General features: G+C 46.4%; 2 protein-coding genes across 3 annotated transcripts in view; both read right to left on the bottom strand.

Moving 5' to 3' along the window:
* Positions 1-13,444, bottom strand: part of GCN1 (GCN1 activator of EIF2AK4) — a 66,056-nt gene extending 52,612 nt beyond the window's left edge. The window contains exons 1-13 of one of the 2 annotated variants that reach the window (XM_077835490.1): positions 13,421-13,444; positions 9,365-9,467; positions 6,896-6,959; positions 6,117-6,248; positions 4,505-4,613; positions 3,683-3,781; positions 3,460-3,594; positions 2,882-2,950; positions 2,686-2,794; positions 2,184-2,258; positions 1,405-1,533; positions 1,127-1,177; positions 540-638 (exon numbers count right to left, since the gene is read on the bottom strand). In XM_077835490.1, coding sequence (XP_077691616.1) covers positions 540-638; positions 1,127-1,177; positions 1,405-1,533; positions 2,184-2,258; positions 2,686-2,794; positions 2,882-2,950; positions 3,460-3,594; positions 3,683-3,781; positions 4,505-4,613; positions 6,117-6,248; positions 6,896-6,959; positions 9,365-9,467; positions 13,421-13,438 — 1,192 coding nt within the window. In that variant the 5' untranslated portion in view covers positions 13,439-13,444. Of the gene's footprint in view, positions 1-539; positions 639-1,126; positions 1,178-1,404; positions 1,534-2,183; positions 2,259-2,685; positions 2,795-2,881; positions 2,951-3,459; positions 3,595-3,682; positions 3,782-4,504; positions 4,614-6,116; positions 6,249-6,895; positions 6,960-9,364; positions 9,468-9,608; positions 9,614-13,420 lie in introns of those variants that run through there. The other variant, XM_077835491.1, reaches the window with a different exon arrangement.
* A 2,074-nt stretch (positions 13,445-15,518) lies between these two features.
* RPLP0 (ribosomal protein lateral stalk subunit P0) lies at positions 15,519-22,648 on the bottom strand. Its single transcript, XM_077834963.1, has 8 exons — positions 22,583-22,648; positions 21,929-22,034; positions 19,838-20,013; positions 19,656-19,743; positions 19,192-19,338; positions 17,131-17,316; positions 16,267-16,407; positions 15,519-15,743 (listed from the first exon to the last, which is right to left on the bottom strand). Exons 2-8 carry the CDS (start codon positions 21,980-21,982, stop codon positions 15,588-15,590), a joined length of 948 nt encoding a protein of 315 aa, XP_077691089.1. The 5' UTR covers positions 21,983-22,034; positions 22,583-22,648; the 3' UTR covers positions 15,519-15,587.
* Between the last annotated feature and the right edge of the window lie 70 nt (positions 22,649-22,718).

Consider the following 22,718-nt stretch of genomic DNA (forward strand, 5'->3'; position numbering starts at 1 on the left):
GTAGCAGGAAGATGCTGAGGAGTGATGGAAAGGATAACCCATCGCTACACTTCAAACTGAACTTACATAGCATATTTTCTCTACAAGGCTGTTTTATCACTATAGAATGAGGGTCTATTCCAGCGGTTCTCAACCTGTGGGTCGGAACCCTGTTTTAATGGGGTCGCCAGGGCTGGCAGTAGACTTGTTGGGCCCCGGGGCCAAAGCCAAAGCCCAAGGGCTACAGTTCAGGTTACAAGCCCCCAAACCTGGGGCTGAAGCCCTTGAGCTTCAGCTTTGGAACACCCGCCAGGGCAGCGGGGCCCAGGTGGGCAAGCTCAGGCTTCAGTCCCCACTCCTGGGGTCGTGTAGTAATTTTTGTTGTCGGAAGGGGGTCGCAGTGCAATGATGTTTGAGAACCCCTGGTGTACACAAAGGATCCAGCAACTCAACAGCTGTGTTTCAGAGTGATCTTCAGCTAAACATGATCTGCACCAAAATCCTACTCTGGCTTGAATGAAGCTGGGCAGGATCCAGAACAAAGAAAACTGTGTCCTCACCTTCTTGTTGCAGGAAAGGGATGAAAAGTTCAGCCATGGTTCCACTCAGAGCTTGACTTGAAGATCCAGAAACCACATGATGACTAAAACTGCCAATTCCTAAAACGACAAAACCCTCCCTGGTTTGTGCCCTACTACAAGAGTTACTGCAAACCAGACAATGTAGGCTACAACCAACACATCATAGCTCAATCCTATTCAACCCTGCCTGTCCAAATTTCTCTCCATCGCTGCACCAGTTCTGGATTTAGCTGTCCACCAGGTTCTGTACCTGCAGAACCTCTCTCTAAATTTCAATCATTGCTGCAACCACGTAATCCTCATTCTTTGGCTACACATTTTAAAGCTTTCTGAATTCCACTGGTCTCTAATGGCCACCAACAGCCATCAACCTACTTAAACAGCAGAAGGCCATTAGCCTGCAGGCAATAATATGTACCTTCACCCAAGACCCTCTAGCCATGGCTGGTTAAGAATTACTGGGCTGGGAGCTCTCAGCCCAGACACTGATAGCTCACGTACTCATCTTTCTGCTAAATCTGTTCCACTGTAGAATAAACCTCTCTACTTTCTTCCAGGAGCCTTACCTGAAAGGACACTTATCTTCTGAGCCACAACCGTCAGTTTCCCTTCAGAACCTGTCAACAAAAAACATGGTGGTGAGAGAGTTGGTAGCAAGCAATCTAACTGGGGCATTAAATCCATGAGAGAGACAGACTATTTTTTACCAGAAAACTGTTCAGCCTTTCATCTGATCCAGATCATGCTGGCTCTATTCAACTTACAGCTGACATACGACATGGAACACTCCTCAAAGCAAGCAAACTTCAGCTGAACTGCACTGACTGACTCATAAGTTACTTACCCCCCAGGATGGCAAACAGGTGTCTCCCCAGCAACTCCACAGCCGATGGATCACTGCATTGTCGAGCCAGATTCTTTAATGCCACCACTGCCTCATCCATCAGCTGTGGACTGTTGGATTTCAATTGACCTAAAAATGGAATATACAAGCTAAGAGTTACTCAAGAGCTATGCACATCTCCTCAACAGGGTGCAGAGTCATCTTTGTACAATCCATGTGGCCTGCCTTAGCTTCTGGCCAAGTGAGAATTTCCTCCCTTCCATTTTGGCAGGGCATATAATCAATATTGTTACTATTAACTCCACAGTTCTACAGCATTTTACAGACATTAATAAATGTACACTCCACTCCTCTGTGAGATTGGAATGATACTTCCCTATTTTACCAATGGAGATACTGAGGCACACAGAATTAAGTGAATTGCCCAGCGTCACAAAGCTAGTCTGTAGCAAGGCTGGAAACAGAAGCCAAGTCTCTTAATTCCCTGTTCTGTGCCTTACCCCAAAAGCAGCCGTCGTCCTGCTACTAAACCACTTTGCACAACAGGCCTCAGGCAGCCATAAGATTGCTAGAACTGAAACCCCAATTTTTTTCAAAAGTTTAATGTGCAATATTTTAATTCCATTTCACAGTATCGCCTCCCACCCACAATGACAAGGACATCTTCATAGTCAAGAATGGCGCTAACAATATGGCAATCATAAACACACAGGCACAGTCGGAGTTGTAGGGAGTCCTGCTAAGAATCTGTCAACCCATCCAGAGGTCATGGCACTTACTGGCCAGTCCTTTCACGATGTCCACAGCATACTGGCTGAGATCAAGAGTCACAGATGCTAGCAAGCAGGAGATTGCTGGGGACAGAAAAGAAGTTATGGTGTTAAACAACAACTGGCTTCTAGCCTGGTAGTAACCTCACACAGTCCAAGCCGTCAGAGACCATTAGAGAGGAGTTGCTGCCATGAGAAATGGAAAGAAAACCATAGAAACTGCCTCCCAATGCACAAATTTACTCAGAATAATTCTACACATTCAGCTCTGAAAGTCTGTTCCCCGCAAGCAGTAGACACCACACACCCAGCCACTTGGGATCATATCACCAATGCTACCTCTCCACACCCACCCCATAGGAGCCAGCCAACCTGCCACCGAGCTCACAGGCAAAGAGTCTGCCTGAGCACAGTCCAATGGGTGGCATTCTCCTATTCCCCATACCAACTCCTGAACTCCAAGTAACAACTATTCATGCCCCCACCCCATGTTGCTTTAGAGAAGACTCACTTTCAATCACGTTCTCAGGGCTCCGCAGTAGGGATTTCTGCAGAGTTGGTAGGACCAGGTCCTTGAATTCAGAGTGAGTCACATATCGGAGGAGGGGGGCACAGTTATCCTGCAGAGAGAACACAGTCAGGCGCCCAGCACAGCAGCAAACCTTATACCTGGGACAAAAGTATAAACAGTGCCACATGTCTCTCACCAGCAAGTGCTTCTGAGGTTTTGTCTTACTCATCACGATGGTCTTCATGTAGAAATCCAGAAGGGCACTCTGAACAAGCAGAACATCCATTACAGTCATGTCACAACTTGCTCACACTCCCCGAATGCCAGCAGGGAGCCAAAGATCATGCCCCATCTTCTTTCCCCCAAAAACACATAGTCCCATTCAAGCTGAATTTCAGTTCCATTACCACTCCCTCACACACAGGTCCACTAGGAAGCATGGTTCATTGCCCTATCTGCCAGCCTGAACACACAAAATCCACAGAGAGCTAGGTGCTCAGCTCCATTCCTGAAATCAGGATACAGAGATAGGGAAAGCAAGCATCTTGGCCATCTCCCTAAAAGCAAGAGATACACTGAAGAGCTGGGTGTGCCAACGGTCTCCCTAAACATAACTCAGATCAGGATACCTGAGCTTTAATCAGAGCAATCTCACTTTACTATCAGACAGACAGATGTAAAGCACCAGCCTTGCTGTAACATTTCTATCCCTTCCCAATAGAAAATCATTCTGATTATTATGGAGGAGAAAGAGGAGCCAGTGTTCTTATTTACCTTGTGTCTGTTAACAACATCCATTTCTTTCTGGCTTGTGCAGAATTGCACCAGAAACCCCAGCATTGCAGCATAGCTCTGGTTTGGTTCTAGACTGAGAATGACAGACAGGTACTGATCCACCAGCCCTGGGTTCTGTTGAGAAGAACCATAAGATACATTTACTCAAGTGACACTAGAAAAGTCAGTGAATTAGGTCACACTGTGTCAACCCATGTGTCACCTCTTTCCAAAGCCTGTTCAATTTCTTCACAGCTCCAGCCACTGCATGCTTGTGAGAACCTCCCAGAACTTCTAATAGAAGCAAACACTGAACTTCCACCTGCCAAGAGAAATAGGAAAAGACACATTCACACACTTACCACTTGAGAAAGAAACAATTAACGTCCACTCTAACTTGGAGTAAGGCTTCTAGGATCTTTATCAGCAACTTCCTCAACACAAATGACTTTAAACAGGATTTCAAATACATTTTCATGTGAGCATTGTAAAGAGAACAGCAGTTTCACCTCTCCAATTGGTACTGCAATCCAAGGTGGCAGGAATAAGGTCCACAGGACAGACCAACCAATCGAGAAAAACAAAGTGAAAAGCTTCTTTACACCATCCCAAACGTGGTATAATTGGCAACCTGCTTAGGAGACACCCAGGATGAGACCAGCACAGGATACTGCAGGTTGGGGTTCAGCTGCATTGCTAACAGATCCAGGGGGTATCCCAGACTAGAACCAGTTTTGTTGCCAGACAGAAGTGTACAGAGCAAGCTTGCCTGGCTCTAGCCAAGACTATTAATCTCAATACCTCCTGCCTCTTTTACCAGAATAAGGGAGACCAAAAAACTATATGAAGTGTATAGGGTAAACAAAGGGACGAGAAAGCCCTATAAGGATGTGTTTTAATGTAACACCAGCTGTTACAATCACCACTACTGAGCTCACAGTCACATTCAGGATTCTTCACATTAGCCTGGAAATACACAATACTTCAAAGACTCTTCCTTATCCCTGAGGGGCAAGATACCTTTCCAGAGCACAAAAGTACCTACCAGCTTTTTCCATGTTTCTCCTTCTCTCTTGTCACGTGTTGGGAAGACTATGCGCACAAGCAAACAAATCCAGGAGAGAGCCAGCAAAGCTGCAGATCCACTGCTCTTACTGCCATAGAAAGGGGAAAAGGAGTGAGTCTGTAGTTCCAGGGATATTGCTCAGTGTTATTAACCCAGGACACACACATTATTATGCCCAAACTGGAATTTGTCACCTTGTTAGTGAAGCATCTTCACTGGAGAAAAACAGCTGAAGTCTCAGGTTTTAAATCATTTCTCAGCACCACTAATTAGCACACTTTAAACATTCAGAATCCTCTGAACAACACATCAAAAGGCCAAACCTTGCCTTCTGGGGATGTCAAACCACAATATGAGAAAGATCCCTAAGATCTGTGGAGATCCCTAAGGCCAGTACAGAAGGGAGAGGCAAACATTTTGCAAGTTGAAACTGTGGGCTGCAAGTAACCCAGCCTTCTCATCAGTTGCTCTCTTCTGTAGGCAGACTGGACTGCACTTCTCAGATTACTGAATGACCACTCACTTATCATTTACCCTCAGCCACTTTGGCACAATACCCTTATTTCTGATTTGTGCCAGATCTATTTCCTATCTCTGTTGTAATCCTCAGCTCTCTCCCAAGGTGATGGCAGAAGATGAATCCTTCACATGTCTGTCAGAGCTCAAAAAATCATACCCCCATTTGACCTCTCTCTCCTTCAAGGTACAATGTCATAGCCAACATCCTTATAGACAATAATAGGATTGGAGTCCCTTAAGAACCAGCTGCTGCCAGACAGTAACTAGAGGGGTAAATACAACATTACATGGATAAATCGAGATTGGACATTTTTTCTAAAAATACTCTAATTCAAATCCCTAGTTATTGGGCTTGATGCAGGAATCACAGGGTGAAGTTCTGTGGTCTGTGTTATGCTAGAGGTCTTGCTCAATCATAATGGTCACTTCTGGCCTTCTGGACCCATTCCCTAACTGGAATCTCTGGTTGCTACTGTAATATAACAGCAATAAAGTGTTTTAGAACTGAATCTAAAACACGGTCTACCTATTGATTACCCCTGCACCAGAGAACCAACCCAAAGCAGATTAAGGTACCAAAGCTAAGAATGTCTATAATAATATCTTGAAATTAAATAGCTGAACAAGTGTCCCTTTCCTGGTCACTCCTTGATAAAGCAGCTTAAAACAAGTCGTCCTGTATTTGAAGGCTACTGAAAGGAAACTGTAATCCAGCCCAACCCTGCTATCTGAATTTCACTAGAACGAAGCCTCTCCCTTCCCAATGGGCATTCAGTGTGCTTCGTCTGCATAAAGAAGTACTAGCCGCAGTACTCTCCAATCAGAGTCGAAACAGGCTTCGGCAGAAGTTTCTGAGTCACCTTCTTGGAAATGATGTTGCTTCTATGGCAAGATGGTTGACGTAGTAAATGAGAATAAAATACGAACTATCAACTTTCCCTAATTCTGCTTGCAAAAGTAAGAGTTAACCCCTCTCAGTGGTAAAGCTTCAATTCTGGATGCAAGAAGCTGACTGGCAGTATTTCATGAAATGGTTTCATGCACAGCAACGGGAATAGCAGTCAGCCGTCACCTTGGAACTCCAGCCTTGCCACTGATCCCTAAAGACTGCAGGGATTGCAGAAGGTTTTTTGCAGTTGCTTCTGGCTGAGACTCTGCAAGCTGTTGGAGAGCAGACTGCAGGGCTCTGCGGGACGCTGCATCTCTATAGAGAAAAGGAAACATTTTCTGTAAATGTTACAAATCTTGTCAGTGTTTCAGATATTAAATTCTAGATTCCACACACAGGGTTCTGCTTCCTCTTCTCATCAGTCTGGCCAACAGCCAGTATATCTTTACCGTTCCAACAGGTGAAGAAGGTTCTGTATCATCTACACGCATGGCAGAATGCCCCATATCCTACCTCAACACACAGCCTGACCTGACCAGAGGACCACCACAACAATTCTCATCCCATGACACAAGATTAACAATTAATTCTGGATAGGCCCAAGGGGGGGTTTCAACCACTTCTTTTCTACAGACCACATTTTAAATCTAACCGAAAATTGCTCAGCCCGATCCTGCAACTCACGGAGCTCTGCAAGGGCAAAGGGATGCACTCATGCACAGTGATTTTCAGGATCAAGATCTGAATTTGTTTTTAATTTGAAAAGATGAATTTTTGTTATTAGGTGTTATAAAACTTGTTTTTCTACAGATTCTAAATGTTGGGCCGACATTACTGGACAGCATTTTTTATGACAAATCTCTCTATATACTACACTCCACATCAACACTATTTCCATATGGAAGATACTACAGTCAAGTACAACTACCAGATATGTAGCCTTCCCAGCCCCACGTACTCACCTGTAACGATGCAGGGTGAGGCAGAATAGTTTGCAAAGGCCTTTAACCACACTCTCTGGCAGATCTGAAATAAATTGGATTCCAAAGTGTTTATTTGGGAATCATCACTAAGGCCCCAATCCTGAAAAAATGCACATGCTTCCTTTTACTACTGTGAGTAGTCCCACTGATTCCACTGAAACTATTCACAGCAGTTAAGTTAAGCATGTGTGTGAGTGTTTGCAGGACCAGGGCCCAAGGCTGATTGACTGTCATGACCCAAAAAAAAATGGGAATCAGAATTTCAATTTTTAGAAGTGGGGAAAAAATCAGAGCACACAATACTTGAATATTAAATTGTTTGCCATGGGAGAGTGTGAGAAAAGTCAAATAAATATCGTATTTTTTTTTAAAACAACCCACCACCACACAAAAAAAAACCCCCTCATTTTCAATCATAAATGCATTTTAAATTATTTAAGAGCATTTGAAAATCCCATACTCCACTACTCTGCACAGATATAAAGCTACGTTTGCAGTAATGATTCATGGAGGAGTCTTATTTAGTAAAAGACTGACCAGGGTGATAAAGAGCATGATTTTATACAAAAAACCCTAAAAGCTATGGCTGAGACAAACATTCAACCTTAGGACCAGATATAGAATGCATAGATACAAAGGAAGTCTTTCCATCAACTTCAATGAGCTCTGGATCAGGTCCTTAATCATTTGTAGAGAGCAAGTTAAAACTTCTAGGCTTGCTTTGTAATCAAGAAGCATAATATAAGATCCAGCCTCCTACATGAAATATGGTAACACTAGTTTGAGTGAAACCAACTGGACATCAGCATCAAACAGGGCTCCCTCCGCATCTCAGTGTCCACAAATATTTTATGAGTATCTGCCGAAGGATTTAACCTTTATATTTTCATTCCTCGTCCTCTTTTCTTATGTCTACGCTGAACAAGATACAAAAATTGTTGCTGCATGTTTCCTCATCACCCTCTTAGTTACCTTTTTCCAAATGTAGAGAATACATTTTCACTATGGTCAGACTCAGCGGGGCAGAGTTATGCCACAGGGCAGACCCAGATGAGTAATCAGCTATAGGTTGCTTGCTCTTAGATCAGGACCATTTTGGAAGTTATTTATTCACCTTTCAGAAGAGGCATGCTATCATGCCCAGTAATACTATCATCACATTTACAGAACACCTTTACACCTCAAAGGATTCCAATGAACTTCATGTAAAAAGGAAACATTTCAGTCAACACTGAAAAACAGCCACCTCTGGGGTAGTTCACAGCAGCTGTTTAAAAGTACAAAACAACACTACACTACACAACATGTTAAAACAAAGTGGAGAAACTAAATTTAAATCACTCCTGCAATTTCATCTCAGCAAAATTTATTTGATCTCACAAAAATCTGCCAGGACACCTCTACAATGGGAATATGTAATAATCAGGAATACCACTTTACATCTTCACTTCTCATCTGAGATACCTGTTTTTGGCTTTGCTGGAATCCTACGCATAAATAAATAACCAAAGGCTATGAACCAGAGTGGTCTGGCCTTGGCAAAATAGCAGCACACCAAGTAAACACACTCCTGACCTGAGAGGATGGTACAGTGTTCTCAAATAACGGCATAAACACATTCCTAGGAGACGGGACAGGAACACACAGACTCTCGTAAGAAAAGGATGGGATGACAAGGTAACGGATGGGGATGTTTTGTTTGAACTAGCAGGCACAAGGTACAGGACAGTAACGAAAACCATATGGAGTGCAATAGGTAACTTGTTTGTATCAATGTATAAAAGGGGAAAGGCATAGGAAAGGCAACTTTGTACTTGCCGAGGGGACTGCATCCTGGTGCGCGGACTGAGCAGCTGCCTTGTTGCAGGCATACATGTTAACGTACCTGTAGCTCCTATGGGACACTAGTACCGTGCTTTGTCAACAATATACCTGGCCGAGCGTCTTTGCCACTGAACTGAGCCTGTGGTCTTTCCTTATGAATAACATCACGGTCTGTTGGTGTTCAGAGCTATTTAGGAGGAGAGGGGCAGAACAGAAAAATCGGGCAAAATCTCCAGGACCAGCAAGCCATGCTAAAGGTTCATGTCTCCTTGTACTTGTGTATACATATATACAGACACAGACACAGACACACAACTGTTAGAATTGCTTAAAGGGAAAGCACATAGTCCAATGCCTACAGCCCTAAGGCCTCAAAAAAGGGACAAATATTTCACCGGTCTTTTAAAATGAAATGCACTGCAGGGGTTTCCAAACTGTGGTAAATGGACCACTGATGGTACATGAGCTTGATGTTTCATCCATTCACTCCATGATTTTTTCAGAAGGTGGTATGTGAACCAATGAAGTTTGGGAGACGTTGCTTTAGCACATGCCTAAACCCATTCCACACTCTCTGTGAAAGAAATAGCAAACAAATGCTTTAAATAGATGAAATACAAGTACCTTGCCCAGTGACACATCTTCCCAGTTCATTAAGTATCTCTCTTCGCTCCTTCACACTGGCTGTGGTCACTTTTACAGCAAACCTCTTCAGTGTATCAGAAACCTAAAACAGCCATTCATACAAAAAAAAGTTATCACTCTCTTGTCACCATCAACATATGGACTGCACAACCAAAACAAACAGAAGCACCGGGAAGGGAGAATGTGCTCTTTTGCAGACAGCCAACTCCTCTTACTAACTGACCGGTGTGGTTAGACACAGTCATCCAAACCACCATGGTACTTGGCAAGCCAACAACTCCTGCCTGTATCCATGAAAAGAAAGAATCATTAGAGTCTCATACAAAGTGACGCTCCTCTACTCGTTTGATAATTCAAAATCTCTTTCATATATACAGTAGGATGACCTTTCTCTGATTTTCAACCTTCTTATGTGGCACTGCATCCTCACTCAGTAATATACACTACCATTAGTCTCCAATTACCCTTTTATAAAGTGGACAGACTATATTTACAATGCAATGTCTCATGTGAATCACTCAAGGAACTGGAAAAATCAATTGCCTACTACATGTGACTTTAAAGTTTAAAAAATTTGCAACAGAATAGAATGCAGATCTTTTGCTTTCCAGTGGTGCACTTTAGCCCCTAGACCAGGGTCAAACACACAGCCCACAGGGTTATTTCCTGCGGCCCACCAAGCTCCTCGCACCCTCCCCGGAGTTATTTCCTGCAGGCCGCCACACTCTCCTCCCCCCTGCTCCCTGCGTCCCCGCTCCTCTGCCTACCTCCAGGCACTTCCCACTGCCAAACAACTGTTTGGCAGCGCTTAGCTTTTTCCAGGAGGGAGGAGCCCCACACTCAGGGGAGGAAGCGGAGAAGAGGCGGGGCAGGGGCGGGGATTTGGGGAAGGGGACTTTGGAGAACAGGTTGGAACGGGAAGAGGTGGGGCAGGGGCGGGGCCGGGCAGTGGGTGTCAGAGATGCAGCCCTCAGGACAATGTACTAGTCCTCATATGGCCCCCATGGTGATTTGAGTTTGAGATCCCTCCCTAGACTGCACTCACTCACTCATTTAAGGGGAGCTTCCTCCATGAGACAGTCTATGCTGCAGGCTTAATTTCATATATTGAGTATTTCACATTGTCAATTGTTATGAAATTACGTAAGAGGAATAACAAGTGAAAGGTTTTTCATTGTACCTTAACAGACACCTGTCACATGTTCATGGAGTTTGTGTAGGTTAGTCTCCTTTTAAACTGAAATGTCTATCAGGTTTAAAAAGTCACATCCTGTTTATAAAAAAAACTCTTTCCTATGTTACCACACAAGTGGAAATTAGATTGTTAAATGTTTTCTTTCAGTAATTTACTTTACACCATTTATGCTGTCTGTTTACTTTTTACACCTAACCCAGCTTCAGAAGTGGAACTAGACCACTCAATTTCACTTTGGTGTATAATCAGTTTCACTTTTCAGTTTTCATGCACTAGCACCATGTTGTGATGTCTGGACTGAAAACACTGCAGGAGAATGTTTAAATCCCAAACCCAGTAATAATCTGTTTCCTTAATTTTTAAATATATTAAAACATTATTAAAGTTTTGTAAAACATGCATGAAAAAAAATTTGTTCTAGGCTGACAGCAGGGCTTGGCACATCTGGTGGCAAGTAGCAACTGATGTAGTGTCAATTTCCTGCAGACAACCTGAAACAGTAGATGCATGAGAACCACCTAAATATAAAATCCCAACCCAGCACACGGACTGAGCAGTCCTAAAATGCTTCATGTACAGTACTTCAACTTCAAAGCTGGAATAGCCTCCATACTGCCTGTATCTCCACAGCATAGGTGGAGATGCCTTGATCCACCATCCAAAGCCCCTGTTATACTGGGGCACACAGGGAGCCCAACTGAACTGTGCCCTGCACTCCCAGGAACACATGCCCTCCATGGACTCCTCAAATCCTGATCCATCTCCTCCAAAGCAAAGCTCCATTGGTTTTGTAATAAAAGGTTCCTTCATATGCATGGAAATGGCAGGATTTGCTCTTGAGAAGTATGAACTGCCTCCATTGATCTCAATGAAGCTTTTGTCCGTGTGCAAGAGACCCCTCAAAATTGCTGACTGAAATTTCCAGGAAATTCCTACCTCCCCTTTCCTCCAACTCAGCCATCCCAATCCTTGTGCCTCTCTCCAAGGATGGGCAAAGGGTAGGGTAAATCTGGCTAGCAACCTGCAGAATTTGTTGAGAGATGGTTGTCAGCAATATTAACTGTTCGTCAGCCTACCAGTTAAGGTACGAACATGTGAGCAACTATTTTAGAGAAAACTTTCCATTGTTAAAGACAAATCCAAGATGTCTAGTAGGTACTGATGCTGATTGACCATATATAGGTGTGACAGCCATTTACAAGGAATACACCTCTGTTTTCAGAGGCTTGGGATAATTTTAAATCTGCATTATATTCCAGTTGTTCCCAATTTATCCACTAACTTAGGGAATGAGCAGTTTTTATCATTCACACCATTTCGGTGACGAGGAGTCACTGTGCAAAAGTCTCATGCACCACTGGTTGTTCTTTTTATTAAGATGTATATAGACAAACATGTGTTAGTAAATTACACAAGAAAAAAGGTCCATGAAAAAGTGAAGTCTAAACATACATATCAAGCCAGATAAGACCTGACTTTGGAGGGGCTCTCTGAAGCAACCTCCATAAAATAATGAAAAGTGCATCACCATAAGCATATAGAGAAAAGAGGAAAATATTGTAACAAATGAGCTAAGAACTGTATGGTTGTCACTCTTCTGCACATCACAGCTATTTATAATTTCACAGCAATATGGACAGAACTCACTCTCCTGTTCCTAAAGCCTAAATCCATACCACTTGATAAATCTTCATTAGCTGTTAGACACATAATAGGATCGGACACAGTGGAGCAGTTCTGATTCCACCTAAAAAAGAGCTGAACATGCATGTGATCACATGCACAAGTCTTATTGCAATATCCTATGTGATTAAACTGGAATACATTTTTATTACGTACATATTTTTTTTCAATGTATTAGGGACAGCCCTTTTTGTCTTTAAATGAACATTTACTGAATTTTTTTAAACCTACTCACATTCCAAGTACCAGTCAAGACCAAAGAAACTGGAAAACTAGAGAAAATATTTATCGATTTTTTCACTTTATACTTTTGATAGGTATTTCCATATAGTCAGTTTCATTGGTTTCCTTACAAAAGGGGTCAATGTCCTCTACTGTTTGTGTGAAGGTTTTTAGAGGGCAACAGAAACATTTGTTTAAAAGATACAACAAGGCAACCATAGAACCACAAAAAGTCTCAGTGGCTGGGGTGGTGCCCACAGCAGATTGTTTTTGCTGGAAACTGAGCAAGTTTCAACTTCATAAGGGCCTTTTTAACACTGATGTTAAACGCTGAGCCAACCCCGACCTTCGCCCCCGCCGAGCCCGGCCCAGCGGCAGAGAAAGGCTCGTCCCGCCGGCTCTGAGGCTCAGACAACTCCTATCCCCCACGGACACAGACGACGCGACAGTCGCGCTCTACAAACGCTTCCCGTCCCATTCCCCGCGCGGGGCGAGGCAGCGCGGCTGCTCCGATCCCCTGCGCAGCCGGGCCGGACTCCGCGGCGGGGCCAGGCTCGCACCGCGAGCCTAGGCTGTCTGGGGCAGGCGCGAGCTCGGCCGGGGACCCGCGGCCTCATTCGGCCTGTCCCGGGGCTGGGCCCGCGCTCGGCCGGGCTGGCTGCTCGGGAAGAGCACGCGGGGCTGGCTGGGGGTCGGCGCCCGGCGAGGGCCGGGGCTGACGCGACTGCCACGTCCCTTCTCCCGCTGACAGGGGCCGGCTCCCGCGAGCCACCGCCACCTCCCGTGACGCGGCCGCCCGAGCGCGGCCAAGCTGAGGAACCGGGCCGCGGAGACAGACAGCCCCAGAGCGGAGCCCGCCCCACGGCCGGCCCGCGGGAGCGCCTCTCCCGGAGCCGCCTCCAGCCCCACGGCTGGGCCCAGCCCCCCGCACTCACCTGCGTGTCGGCCGCCATCGCGCCGGCCTGACCCCGGAAGCACCACGAGGCTCAGTTCCGGGTCACGCGCAGACCCGCCCGGGAGGCGGGGCTCGTGGCTATAGAGATGCCGGGAGCGCGGGGCCTGACCCCGAGTGAGCGGGGCTGGGGCCTGCGGCCGCCCCGGCGAGGCCTCGGGAGCTGCACGTTTCCCGGAGGCCGCTCCGCCCCCGCAGCTTCCCCAGCTCCAGCGCCGGGCACACAGCGGCCGCCTGCGGCAAGGAAACCCAGCGGAACGCGCCCGGAGAGGCTCGGCCACAGCGGCCGGCCCGGGGGCTCCGACCAGGGCAGCGGGGGCCCCGTGCACGAGCACAAGCGGGCGAGCCGCTCCCTGCCCCTGATGGTTCCTCCCTTATCCGCGGCGATGCTGCTGGTCACTTGCCTCGGAAACCCGGGCGCCGCTGCTCACGGGCTGACTCAGGCAGATATTGACTTTGTAAAAAGAAAAGGAGGACTTGTGGCACCTTAGAGACTAACCAATTTATTCGAGCATGAGCTTTCCTGAGCTCAAATAAATTGGTTAGTCTCTAAGGTGCCACAAGTCCTCCTTTTCTTTTTGTGGATACAGACTAACACGGCTGTTACTCTGAAATTGACTTTGTAGCAATAGGAGCCGTCTTCAGTTGCTGGTGTAAAGTTGCACCTAGTCATGGATCCGGGTCCCCTTGGGCGAGGTGCTGCCAGGGCCAACATAAAAGGCAGTTCCTGCTGCCAGAGTTTAATCCCATCTTCAGAGCACCTGAGTGAAGGTCGCGAAAAGAAAAGGAGGACTTGTGGCACCTTAGAGACTAACCAATTTATTTGAGCCTAAGCTTTCGTGAGCTACAGCTCACTTCATCATCGGGAAGTGAGTGGGCTGTAGCTCACAAAAGCTTAGGCTCAAATAAATTGGTTAGTCTCTAAGGTGCCACTAGTCCTCCTTTTCTTTTTTGCAAATACAGACTAACACGGCTGCTACTCTGAAACCAATATTAACCTAGTATCAAAACATAATAGTTATGCACCTAAATCCACATTCAGACCTATATGTGGGTCATTTTTTCAGAAGTGATAATCAGCTACAATTCTCATTGAATTAAAAGGAGTGACATTCCACAACCCTGAAAATCAGGCATTTGTTTTGGCTCAACATTTTGGCCTGCATCTTACATAATGATTGAATCACAGCACCAAAAATCACAACAGCTCATTCTTCATAAAATACAGAACACACCTGGCCTAACTTGGCAGCAAAACAAAAACATTTACTGTTGAATTGCTAAATCTTACAGCGTAATCTGAAGCACACCAGAGCAATCAAGTTCCAGACACTGCGGTGACACCTGCAACTGAGAATGTTCCACTGCTGGCCCCATGAAGACAGTTCCAAAGCTGCAACAGGCAACCTCATAAGACTGCGTCTCCAAACTGATCCACTCATCACTTGCTTATCTAATTTATCAACCAAGGCCTTAGTTTTCATTGTGTATTCGATTTAATGTAGACTGCTCCTCAGGGCAGGGACACTGTTTATTTGCCTGCAGTTATCAGTGATTCATTGAGCACATTTACTGTGCCTCATGGCTCCAGCAGACACTCAGGCTAGCCACTTGAGCTCAGACCCAGGGGTTTTCGTAAGACAAAGCCTGAGCAAGCACCTGACCCACAACATCCACACTGCTATTTTTAGTACAGTAGCTCAAGTCCTGCTAGCCTAAGGGCTTGTCTACACAACTGAATAACTATAGCATCCACTCAGAGTGATTCTGGAATATCTCTTGCACTTTAAATTCACCCTCTACTTTAATTCACAGTAACATTCCAGTGTAGCCAAGGCAGAATTTATTAAGTGACATGACTAGTACTTGATATGTGTAGATCCCTCTTGCTCTCACCTGCAGGGGAAAGTTAGTTGAAGGTTTCTTGAAATTATTTTATGGCTGTTTTGGTAAGTGTTTATGATTGAAGGCAAAATCAAAAAAGTACATCTTTAGATTCAAAATCCATATATTAAGTTTCACACCAATGGAAAGTTCATGCATGATGATTCCTCCACCCCACCCAAGATAAACACACAACAGAGGGTGTAAAATAGCACTTTATTTCTCTAATTAAACCAGTTGATGAAGTGGTGAGCATGTGGTAGGGGTTAGTCAAAGAGACCAAATCCCATGTCCTCATCAGACTCCTCTGATTCCTCCTTTACTTCCTCTTTGGCTGGAGCAGCAGCAGCAGGAGCTGCAGCTTCAGCTGCCACAGGGGCAGCAGCCAGGAAGGCTGAGGGGTCAGCTAGGAAGGCCTTTACCTGTAAGAGGATAAAAGTATATAGTAATTTCAGGGAACAAACAGGTCACAATTTACTATCCTATTGCCAGACTGAAAACTGATAGCGTATTAGTGGGTCTCCACAGGAATTAAGAGCAGGGAGCACAACCTTTGCAACCCCAAAGGCCATGCAAGCAACTTACTAGCAACCCAAGGGATGCATTATACAAACAAACTGAAGACAACCAACAGAGGAGGGCAACGTTGCCTTATCATATGAGAAGAGGACCGGGGATGCTCTCAGAAAACACACTCCACACCCTCCTTGCCAGTACACTGCTCCTAGGATTGAGGGGTGAAGAGGCAGAACTGCACCTCCACAAAGCAAGGAATTCCCCCGGCTGCAATGCAGTTACATGCACTTCACGCTGTTCAAGGCCTCTTTTCAGTGCAGATCTCTAACATACAACCTTCTAGATCTTTAAAGGCTCAGGCTCAAAGACTAGTTTGTGAGCCTTAAGTCCGCGCACAATCTATTCCAGTCTGTCTCGCTCACACTTTACCTTTTCAGCCAATGGGAAGGTGTATTCAGTCTCCACAGCCACAGCTAGGACTCGCTTGTACCCATTGATGATGGAGTGAGGCACAGAAGCGATGGTTGGGTAGCCAATTTGCAAACAAATGCTAGCTACGTTACGAACGCCCTGAGGAAGAGGGAAAGAAAGTCATGTTCCAAGCATTCAGCTCTGAAAATTATACTGCAAGTAAACACAACCATCAATAACAATATGTGCAAGCGTAATAAAGGGTACTATGGGTGAGAGAATTGCGTGGTTCTGGCAAGGGAGATAAACAAGAGGCAGCCTTAACCACATACTTTAACACTCGTTACAAGGGGTTTCCAGATTTTGTATTCTCTGCATTTCATACATAACAGATAGCTAACAGAATGGAACATCACTCCCAGTAGAAAACACATCTGTGTTGCAAATCAAAATTCCCAGCATTCAGGGATGAATGCTACAACCCACCAAGAAGACTACTGTATGGCAAAGCCACGATTCGCACAACCTCTATTTTCCAAAGGTAATAGGGAACATCAAAACACCTTGGGAAAATTGGGGTGCTGGTCAGCAGGCTGACACACACTTGCATCTGGATCTCCCAACTCTGGAGGGCAATGAAATGGCACAGACCAGTTTTAAAGGGACCATGCCAGGCCAATAACCTTGTTATTCAGGACTGTAGCGCTGTAAAATCACTTTTAGAATTCAGTGCTAGTCTCATTCACAATTCAAAAGGGAAAAAAAAAAACCACACACACAGCCCTCCTGAACTTCAGATTAGATACTCAAGCACTTAATCTGTCCCCATAACTACACGGAATAAAGTAGACAGGGCATATAGCACAGGCAAGCAACTCTTACTTCCAAGAAGCGTCTGTGCAGAGTCTCCTCGGTGATGTCCAGCACTTCAGGATTGTAAATGCTGCCGTTGTCAAACACCTGCTGGATAATCAGCCCAAAGGAGAATGGGGAAATATTCAACATGTTCAGCAAGGTCGCTTCGCTGGCTCCCACTTTATCTCCAGTCTTGATCAGCTGCACATCACTCTGAGAGTCAAAGAGGGAAAAGTGAGCAACGAATTGCTACAGGGGTTAAAACTCAGGCACAGAGCCGCAACAAGGTTCAGCTTCCCATTACAAACATCTGTAGATGGGACTGAAGGAGTTAGACCCACAAATGATTCTGTATCAAAACAAGTTCAAAGCTCAGCTGAGCAAAGCATGAGGCAAAGCCCACCCAGCAGATGGCACATTTCAAAGCGAGGTCCATAATTATGAGACGTGCAAATGGAATCAGCTACACTTAACACATCATCTAGACCTAGGCTGCCCCATTAGCCACTCAAACCAGAGTTTCTCATACCCAAAGTACAGGGTGCCCAGCTAGAAGGAACTAAATAAACCCTTCTTCTCCACAGGAGTCAAACTAGACATCTGGCTTTAAAGATTACTGAAGGTAGAGCAGCAACACCACTGCCATTAAGATTATGTCTAAGTTTTTATACATGTCTTAACCTTTATACTTACTATTCCTCACAGAGCAGCAGTTACCTAAAATAGTCTGAATTTGTGAGGGCAGTTTTGTCAAAAATGGATCGATACTCACTGATAAGCCTTTCAAAAACCTCACCTTCCTTGAAACTGTTCAGAGACTCATCTTTTTTCAAAAACCCTTTGCCAAAGCTAACAGACTTGGACTTGAAATTCCTCTCTCGCATTACTGAACATGCACTATTACCTACACCACTAGTTAGCAGAAGTTACCCCTTTTATTTTCCCAACTCTTCCAAGTAAATGAGAACACTGCCAACACTAGCCACTATCTAGATTTACCTGAACTGATGAAGGGGAGTAACTCGATAGGCACCTGGCCTTCAGAAGCAGCCTCAGGCCCCACTTTCCCCACCTCCAAGAATGGCTAGAGAGCAAGGAACTTCTCCCTCAAATTGCCTCACAGTGAAATACCAGTCCAGGTCCTCACACAGCTCCCCTTTGCTACCACACCCGCTGTATTTCACAGGGAGGGAAAGCACTGGCCTCCCAAGCCTAAGCAGGGGCAGGAGACTGGCAATGCTGCTCTTGACAGAATCATAGAATATCAGGGTTGGAAAGGACCTCAGGAGTAAGCAGGTCACCCCTCCCAAGAGTGTTTTACAAGGGAGAGGGCTGCTGGGGGAGATTTTAAGGCCAAATAGCAGAGGGGAGCCATGTTAGTCTGTATCCACAAAAACAATGAGCACCTTAAAAGACTAACAGATTTATTTGGGCATAAGCTTTTGTGGGTAAAAAAAACCACTTCTTCAGGCCAAATAGGATCATTATGGTCATCTTGTCTGACCTCCTCCTCAACACAGTCCAGAGAACCTCACCCAGTCATTCCTGCATCAAGCCCATGACGTACACTTCAATTATAGCATGGAATCATACAGATGAATGAGTGGGCCACTGATGAAGGCATTTGCAGGCTCTCAGTCAGCAAATCAGACCTGCTTTGCCATCTGGTAAAGGAATCTGAGAGGTTAGGGATGGGAGGTCAGCTGCTCAGACAGCGCTCCCACCCAGCTTGGCAAGAGGCAGAAAGAACTTATCCAGCCCAATCTCTCTGACAGGTTCCTATTTGATTAGGATTTCTTTGTCATGCAATGTCCTATTGTTGTCACATTACTCTGCTATTTTCCTTGTAAGATGCTTTAGAGACATGCCTCCAAAGTCCTCAATAGAAGGTGGGGATCGATCTTGTGCCATGGAAAGCAGCACAAGACATGGGGATGTAGGGATGAACTAGCTACACATCTATAGTCACAACTTCAGTGGAATTGCCAAACTGTCCAACCAGGGCCATCCAGTATATAGGAGCAGCTAAATAGCTGTGAATGACCTTTTACTTGCTAGTAAGCACACTGAACTTTGCTCTGCACTCACCAGGATTTCAATGGTACCCCTGGAGATCTTCGTGGTGATGCCCAAAGCCTGGAAGAAGGAGGTCTTCTCGGGACCCAAACCAGTGTTCTGGGCTGGCACAGTGACATCACAAGGGGCAATGGCACCTGCTCGAGCAGCAGCTGGCACCTGACAAGACAGTGCAAGAATAGAAAGCAAAATAATGCTTGGCTTTCAGACAGTACTGTATAGACACTAATTCATCCTCACAGCACTTCTGTGAGATCAGCATCTCCCAGTTATTCACATGGGGAAACTGAGGTCACAGCAAGTCAACGGCAGCACTCTGAGTATAACACAGGAAATGCCTGGTTCCCAGTTCTTGCTCATTCTAAAATCACACATCCACAGAGAACGTTCAGTGTTACACTCTCTCCTTCCTTCAGATCAGGCCCCAAGACCTCCCTGAGTAGACGCACTATAACAATAGTGTCCTCCTCCCTTACCTTGTTAGCCAACAGCATGTCCCTGATCTCAGTCAGATCCTCCTTGGTGAACACAAAGCCCACATTCCCACGGATATGAGGCAAGAGCCTGGCGGAAAGACAGCATCATTCAGTTTCACTCTTCCAGAGAACATACAGTCTTCCCCAGGAAACAGGGTGTGGAATCATACTATTTTACTCACTTTTCCAAAGCAGGGTTATTCTCCAGATGACCACGGATAGCCTTGCGCATCATGGTGTTCTTCCCCATCAGCACGACAGCCTTCCCACGCAGGGACATGCGGATCTGCTGCATCTGTTTGGATCCTACATTGTCTGCTCCCACGATGAAACATTTTGGATAATCATCCAGGAGTTGCTACAGAAAGAAGAAATGAGTTTTACAAAGAAACCTAGACCAGGGTATAGAGTAACATTAGGTCCCATTTAGGCTCCGTAATGAAATGGCCAGATTTCCACAAATGCTTAGCACCCAGGAACTCCATTTAGGTGCATAAATGGGAGCTTCTGTGTGCTAAGCTGAGAAATCTGACCCAATGTTACCAATCAGAACCTGTCCCAAAGCAACCAAAAAACCCTTTCACCTGACTAGGGCTCTTAAACAGCCAACATTGGTACGCATTCCAATCAGCAACCAGTATGTGCACTAATCAAATAAATTGTCCCACCATCTGCCACTCTGCGGCTACTTCCCTCCTTTCCCCCACAAGTCTCCAAACCAACCGTGATGTGCCAATTTTCAGGCTCTTTAGGTTGACAGGGAGCGAGCCATTGTTTAAAACATATGGTTACAAGGCTGCCAACCCAATGCTACAGAAAATGCAGAGTGCAATTCTTTCTGAAAAAAATTACATACGAGCAGCTCTCTGATGACCCCCAGAGAGGAAATAAAGGAGTCCCAAGGCACATTTAAGGGAGACAAACATGCTAAATGAGATGCATTTCAACCCTGCAAATAAAGCACAGTCAGGACGTACCAGGAGCTTAGCTGAGATGTGATGTTTATGCCTGTAAAAACGTTAATGCAGTTTCTTTGAAAGGATCCCTTGTAAAGAGCCAACAACTTGATAATGCTATCCATTAAGGAGGCTCGGATGTGTGGCTCTTTTGCCGATGCTACTTTTGCTTACACAGTCACTGTGAATAGTATCTCACTGCTACAGAACACATTGAGGCATTAAAAATACAAATGATATTCAATTAAGAAGCAGCACTAACATTGACAGGGCTCTTCTGAAGGATTTATTTGTGATTGGAGTGGACTCTGTTCTTAGTAGCATGGTTTAATTCTTTCCAGATTCAAGTGTTCTGGGGACCTTACTCAGGCTTCCCAATTGCTTTTAAAATGTTCAAAACCCTGCCAATGGCAGGTATATTCATTGTAAGAGAGAGACAACAGCTATGCAAGTATCTATTCCAAAGATCACTTGAAGGAGCCTACTGAGGACTCTTCTGATGAAATTTGGATGTAACATCTAGAAAAGTCTTCAGAGTTGCATAATAGCAGCCACCAGCAGGGAAATGTGGAGTACCAGGCTCTTGGTCAGAGGTACTCAAACTGGGGGTGAGGGTGGGCATGGAGGAATGTTTGGGGGAACACAGCTGAGGCCCAAGCCAGCTCCTACAGGGGGCGGGGAGGGAGCGCCACCCTGCTCCACTCCCTAGCCCGGCACCGCATCTGCTGGCCTCAGCCAGAGCTCCACTTCTGCCCTCAGCTGAGGCCCCTCTGTCTGCGTTCTCCCACCCCACCCCCAGTCCCACTCTGGCTCAGGCGGGGGAAGGGTAAGAGGGAAGCATGACTGTGAAAAGTTTGGGGACCACTGCTCTAGACCCAGCTGCAATAGTGCTACTCAGTTTTTGCCCAATCAGCAGCTTCACTGGCAACTTTCCAGGAGCCTGGGGGCTGCACCTCATTGGTATACAATGGAGCAAATTGCTACACAAGCCATTAACCACAGTGTGGAACTACAGCCTATGGAGACCCACTGTCCCAGCACAGCTTGCTCCTCCTCCATCACGTAACCTCTGCAAACTGCAGCTCTGTGTGAATGATGAGGCTGGCTCCTGCCTTGCTGTCAAACACAACAGCCCCCCTTCACTCTGTAGCTCCCCATGTGCCACCACGGATCTATGCTGCGTTAGGATTAACCCAGGGTGCACGTTTGCAGGAGCAGTCCAGAGAACGGCCAAGGCAGACTGAGCCAGGAGCGACAAGAGTCCATCCCAGCCCCAGGTCCAGACTGTCTCGAACACACCCCAAGGGAGACACTTACAATGATTTTCAGGAAATAGTTGGACTTCCACGTAGCCCTGTCTTCCCTGGGCATCTCGACGGTGCTTCCAAGGATTGCCACGAAGGGTTTAAAGACAAGCTGTTACCTGCGGGAGACAAGGTCGGGAAACCAGGGTTCAGCCAGACCTCTGCAACCGCAGCCTATGCCCCGGCCTCCGGCCCCCCGCCCGATAAGGGGATGGCCCGGCCCGGCCCCCAAACGATCAAGCGGGGCTTAGAGTGGAGGCTGTTTCCAGGGTTTTAGAAAACGGAGCCGCTGCGGGATGGCCCCGGGGAGCTGGGGAACCGACGGTCGGTGTGTCCCTTGCACCAGCAGGGGGGTGTCTATGGGCCCCGGGCACCCCCGGCTCCCTCCAGCCCCGCGCTGGGGGGCCGGGCCCCCTCACGGGATCCCGTAGAGGCGACGAAGAGGCCCCTTGGCCATCGGGATCGCGGGATCAGCCCGGCCCCGGTGCTGAGCCGGCCCCGCGTGGCCAGGCCCGAGGCCTAGCGACACCGGGAGCCGCGGCGGGCCCCAGCAAGCCGGGGAGCCCCGGGGTAAGGCCGACTCGCCCGGATCCCCGTGATCTCCTCCCCGGCCGGGGGCTGAGCGCGGCCGAGTCCCTCGCGGGCCGCCCCCTCTCCGGACACCCACCTCCCACCAGGGCTCCGGGAAAGAAAAGGGAGCGCGCCCGCCTTCTCTTCTCGTCTTATACTCCCGGCCACAGCCAATCAGCGATAGGTGACCTCCGGCCACGCTCAATCTATTGGATTCTTGTAGACGTCAATCC

Source organism: Eretmochelys imbricata, chromosome 15 (genome assembly GCF_965152235.1).
Source record: "Eretmochelys imbricata isolate rEreImb1 chromosome 15, rEreImb1.hap1, whole genome shotgun sequence".
Classification (NCBI taxonomy): Eukaryota; Metazoa; Chordata; order Testudines; family Cheloniidae; genus Eretmochelys; species Eretmochelys imbricata.